Source organism: Adiantum capillus-veneris, chromosome 28 (assembly GCF_014529385.1).
Source record: "Adiantum capillus-veneris isolate H3 chromosome 28, ASM1452938v2, whole genome shotgun sequence".
Classification (NCBI taxonomy): domain Eukaryota; kingdom Viridiplantae; phylum Streptophyta; class Polypodiopsida; order Polypodiales; family Pteridaceae; genus Adiantum; species Adiantum capillus-veneris.
The window spans coordinates 93,741,470-93,747,031 of record NC_140958.1 but is presented as its reverse complement, the minus strand read 5'-3'; the positions used below and the strand labels follow the sequence as shown (position 1 = coordinate 93,747,031).

At 40.7% G+C, this 5,562-nt stretch overlaps 1 protein-coding gene across 5 annotated transcripts; it reads left to right on the top strand.

Moving 5' to 3' along the window:
* The first annotated feature begins 2,664 nt into the window (after positions 1-2,664).
* LOC147420898 (uncharacterized) lies at positions 2,665-5,319 on the top strand. 5 transcript variants are annotated; one of them, XM_086504836.1, is made up of 5 exons: positions 2,665-3,588; positions 3,676-4,277; positions 4,367-4,465; positions 4,708-5,121; positions 5,191-5,319. In XM_086504836.1, the coding sequence occupies exons 1-2, from the start codon at positions 3,395-3,397 to the stop codon at positions 4,034-4,036; spliced, it is 555 nt and encodes a 184-aa protein (XP_086360962.1). In that variant the 5' UTR covers positions 2,665-3,394; the 3' UTR covers positions 4,037-4,277; positions 4,367-4,465; positions 4,708-5,121; positions 5,191-5,319. The 5 variants fall into 5 exon arrangements, with proteins under 5 accessions (XP_086360962.1, XP_086360965.1, XP_086360964.1 ...); XM_086504839.1 differs by having other exon boundaries at positions 3,676-3,821; positions 4,072-4,277; positions 4,708-5,194; XM_086504838.1 differs by having other exon boundaries at positions 3,676-3,996; positions 4,072-4,277; positions 4,708-5,194.
* Positions 5,320-5,562: the final 243 nt, after the last annotated feature.

Genomic DNA, 5,562 nt, shown 5'->3' with positions numbered 1-5,562 from the left:
CAAAAACAATATTACCGTTGTAGACTTGTGGAATTTCTTTCAACTGCTTGACCTTTGCACTGCTATCAATCAAACTTTCAAGTCTAGAAATCCTATTTTGACCCCTGATCAATGAGATAATTGAGTCTAGCTTGCAAGTTGTCTTCACTTGAATCAACTTGAACAAAAGTCTCCTTGTCAATTGCAATGGCTCCTCTCTCCAAGTCTATGAAATTTTTTTCCTCCATAGGGCTTTCATGGTACCTGCTCTTTTCTTGCTCTAAGAGTTCCTGATCATCTTCACTTTCATAAATATAAGATATACTATGAGTATGCTCAATAGTATACTATGTTGACAAAGAACTGTCTAGCACAAAGTGCTCGTTTCCATCAACATCCCACTCAAAATTCATAGGGACTTGAATATTTTAAGTCCCTATCTGAACAATAGCCTGTAATGAAATAAAAGTATAGACTGGAGGCAAGAGACTCTGAAGAAAATATCTACTTAACAAAAGCTTATTCTTTCTTAGCTCTACTATCCTTGAAAATATCTCTGTGCCAATACTCCACTTGAGGACTGCAATTGTTGAAGCCATGGTGATACTACACTTAGAAGAGCAAGTTTGGACAAGGTAAGGGAGTACAAGTCAAGCTGGAAGCATCACAAAATTATAAATCTAATAAAGTGTAAGGTGTTCTGATTAGTGAAGAATGTTTTGAAAGAAGGGATCAATAAAGAGCAAAGAGAATGTAACAGATAATGAGTGGACAAAATCTTTATGACAAAATCTATATGGAGATTTTTCAAATGCATCTAAACGAGCCTATTCAAACTAATGCATGTCGATTAAATTAGCCTCTATTAAGCTTGCAGAAGATATGGAAAAGTAGGCCTATTAGATTTGGAAAATTATATTTAAAAGATATATTTATTGAATTACAAGATTCAGTTATCGATATCGAATCAAGACAAGTATCATAATTAAAAGGAGAGCTCATAGCCATCAAATATCATAATGAAAAGGCTAGCTCATAGCCATCAAAGAGTGCAAGTCCTCACTGGAAAAAGATAGTTGTGAGGCCAGATCGTGTCCATCTGAGTGCAAATGTGGACGTGGCTAGGTTATATCCACACAAGGCTTGCTATGACCAAAAATATCTAACAAAAATTGGGGAACCTCTTATCCACTCCTTGTCCCTTACTATCATTGAAGAAGTTCATATCACAAAATACCATTGAAGAAAATGCTTTTTGCCAGTACCACACAAAGCCGACGTCCAAAAAAAAGTAAAAGGTTCAACCACTTGTTTTTACCAAAATATTCATAAAATGTCCTTTTCAAGGCCTTAGTAAAGCATTGAACTCTTGGGAGCCATTGGATAGAGCTTGTCAATTTAGTGCCACAAGACAAGTTATTGATGGTAAACTTTTTTTTGCTCGTTAAAACAAGCCTTAGAGGAGAAGCAAAAAACGGTCGTTCAACTCCTAGCGTGTGACATATGTCCCTCAAGTGGGTTTCAGGCATTCAAGGTCTAAAAAAAATTAATTCACTTTTGGATGTGTGGGGTTTTCACTTCAAGAGCTACCTCCAAACACAAGAAGTTTTGGACAAATTCTCACAATATTTCCCACATTGTGACTTACCTGAGCTTCTATGAGGGAGGCGCCGCATACCTAGCTAGGTACAATTGGGGGCAGGGGATCGTCGGCCCGGTGGGGGGGCCGGGGGTCCCCTGCCCCCAATCGTACCTAGCTAGGTATGCGGGGCCTCTCAAGCAGAAGCTCATGATGTTATGCATTGTATGAAAATTACTGAGAAAGACTCCGTTTTCCTACATGAGAAAATTTCTAAATCTTCTTGTGAAAGGTCCACACGCGTCTGCACTTCTCAAGCTCTGCACTATCGAACAGGTACGCCCTCTCTCTCTCTCTCATTCTTGCCATGAACCAGTCAACACACACAAGCCTGCAGCCCACGCGGACGCGGACTGCAGGCTTGTCATGTGTGTTGGATGGTCGCCCACTTGAAGATTGTCCCGCTGAGCTGAGCACTATCTCCCCGCCATGCAATCTCTGTTGGATCTCGACTTGAAGAGGCAAGTGAATGTGTGTAGCAGCTTGGAAAGGCATGTGTGTGTCGCTTGTTCCGTGTATGTGTGTGAGAAGCAGGCCCTCTCTCTCTCTCTCATTCTTGCCATGAAGCAGCCAACACACACAAGCCTACAGCCCACGCAGACGCGGACTGCAGGCTTGTCATGTTTGTTGGATGGTCGCCCACTTGAAGACTGTCCCGCTGAGCTGAGCACTATCTCCCCGTCATGCAATCTCTGTTGGATCTCGACTTGAAGAGGCAAGTGAATGTGTGTAGCACCTTGAAAAGGCATGTGTGTGTCGCTTGTCTCCGTGTGTGTGTGTGTGAGAGAGAAGCAGGCGAGGAAGACTTTGCCGCTCCCTCTACTGAAGAGAATTGAGGAAATGGCTGGCATGAATCGAACCATATAAACATGGCCTCACAAGAAGATTTAGAAAATTTCTCATGTAGGAAAACGGAGTCTTTTCCAGTGTTTTTCATACAATGAATAACATCACGAGCTTCTGTTCGAGAGGCACCGCATACCTAGCTAGGCACGATTGGGGGCAGGGGGATCACCGGCCCCCTGCCCCCAATCGTGCCTAGCTAGGTATGCGGTGCCTCCCTCACAGAAGCTCATGATGTTCAGGTAAGTCACAATGTAGGAATTATTGTGAGAATTTGTCCAAAACTTCTTGTGCCTCTCTGAGGCCCTTTAATTTTATCACTCATGTGCTTGTACTCATGCTGTCGGTTTTAAACTTGGCTTTATAGAGGTGTTGCCATTCTGCGTTAGTTCGTGTGGCAGAGTGGTGTCAAGTGAAGCTTAGATTGACTATTTTAGAGAATTCTTTTCCTTTTTGACTTCATTCTCTCAAGATGACTTGTTTTTCTTAATTTGCATTGTAAAATATCAAGGGCTACTACCACACCAAACTTGGGAAATGAAATATTTGTGTTTCAAAAGTTTGGATTGGCTAATAAACATAGCATAATGGAATGTCTTACTCCTTAGCAAAGGTCATGGATGGAAGTAAGATTAAAGTTTGAAGCTAGGCACAATCAAGGCATGGTGCCATGGTACTCTACTCCTTGTATTCTCATTTCACAACTCGCCGTGGAAGGTAAATGCAAGCTAGGTTTTCATAGCTATTTTAGTTTCTCTTGTTCACTTAACATAGAGACATAAGTGGCATGTTGGGAACCTAATCAAAGCTGGGTTTTTAGTTTTGATAAGTGGATGTGTTGGTTATATAAAGGGAAAATGGGAGCACATTTTGGTCGAAGAAAGTAGCAAACTTAAAAGTGCAGGGTTGGTTGGAGAGGAATTTAAAAAGAAAATGGATGAAGCTATCAAACGGGAAGAAGAGAGATTAAGAGATAGTGGCTACAAGTACTTGTCGATAGCTAATCCTGCACATGGTGAGCAATTTTTCTCCATGCTTTTCAAGAAGGATTGGAATGACAAGTCAATGGTCGGGATCACTAGGGACAAACTCTATAGTTTGTGTACTGCCAAGATTACAGTTGAAAGGTGTGTTTTGCTTTTCTCGTGGCTTGTTGTTAAGCTTTTTGTGTTTTCTTTTCATGACCTGCATTGTTCTTGTTAATGGTATCATAGAAGGAAAGAGCTTCTACATATGATGACCTTGACTAAGGTGAAAGAGCCAAAAGGTGGCCATTTTGTTGACTATAAAAAGTTAAGGGCTTACATGAGGCAAGAGGCCTATTGGCAGGGAATGTATGAGGAGGCTATTCTTCTTAGAGGTAAACTTGAGGTTGAGGGTCCACAATTGCCTGAAACATTTGAGGTTTTCTTTAAGTCGTCTCGCAAGATGCATGTAGAGCAAGCATATATTCATGTGTTGGCAAGCATGAAAAGTGCTTCGAATTGTGCCTCTATTTCGAAAGTCCTTCAAGCAAGTAAACAGCTTGTCTATAGGTACTTGCAAAAATATGTTATTGTGAAAATTACAAAGTAAAAAAAACATGTCTAATTTGTTGCATAATTTTCTAGATGGATGTTGGATTGCGTGAAGTTGAAAACAATTTAGACCATGTCTATGGACATAGAAGAATGGTTGGATACGAATCATGAGCACACCATGTTCTCCCCTTCAATCTTGGAGAAGGGTATTACCTCTTGGGAGTGCACCCACTGTCCATGGTGGTTGGAGTACCCTTTAGGCATTGTGCCTAAGTGTGAGCAAGACATGCATGCTCGTAAGTTGATTAGGTCATTCCTAAGTTTGTTGCATTTACTTTAACTTCTTTTTGATAGTTTAACATTGTGTGATTTTGCAAATGGCAAGGTCTTCAAAAAGATAACCCTAAGTTTGCTACACCAATCACGCCACAAGCTGAAACAATTAAAGATGTGCCCTCCAAGTCCAAAACTAAAATCAAGCAAGGTGAGATAGAGTGTTCATATGTGTAGCGTATAAAGAGAGAGTGTACTTGTGCATGTGTGTGTGTGTGTGTGTGTGTGTGTGTGTGTGTGTGTGTGTGTGTGTGTGAGAGAGAGAGAGAGAGAGAGAGAGAGAGAGAGAGAGAGTGCTTTTAGAGAAAGATAAAAGAGAGAGAGCGAGAGTTGAAGCTGTGTGTGTGTGTGTGCGCGTGCTAGAGCCTTCTAAGAGAAAGGGAGACTTTTTAGGAAAAGCCAAGGAGAAGTGAAATGCCTTGAAAATGAACCACATAGAGATGACAGGCCAAGAAGAGAAACATGTTACTAATAAGGACTCCTCGAGCTTGGCACCACGTGAAGATGCTGATGAGGAAGGAGCTTGCCTGCTTCTCATGTCTTTAAGCGACGAGCCTCCTTCAAACAAAGCGTAACAAGGCCTGCAATTTTCGAGTCCATTTTGAGTCGATCTCTATCCCAACGTATGCCCGCAAAGCGAGCAACATGTTTGTTTTTCTATCTCAATTGGAGTAGCTATTAAAATCATGACGTATAACTTTGGGTTAATGTATGTTTATCTAAACTGTGTGAAGGGAGAGATATTTGTACATATGTAGATGCTCTTCTATTGGATGTGGAAGCCATAGATGACATGGCTTGACATAGGTAAGCAACTATGCACCATTGAATATTGCAATGTCTATTGCTTGTTTAATAATCTTTTCTCTTGGATAGTATTGAGGAATGGTTTAAAAGCGCATCTACTCTGTACGAGCATGAGTATCATTTGAAGGGAGAAGAATCCCAATATGTTTCTAGCTTAATATTTGCGGATTTTCCTACATCCATGCTTGTTTATGGAATCCAGAATGTTGACACAGGTTTGAATTTGTCTTATGTTAAAGCAGCGCAAATTTCTAGTTTAGATCTTCTTGATTGTTCTATGTTTTTGTGTTGTGAACAATTAGATGATCCTCAAGATGTAAAGTCGCGGAGCGGAGCGTAGATCAACACACACATACACATATAGAGATACACAGACAGAGAGCTTACACAGTACGCAAAGAATTCTTTGAAGGATTATCTCCCAAATTGTATTATTCACAA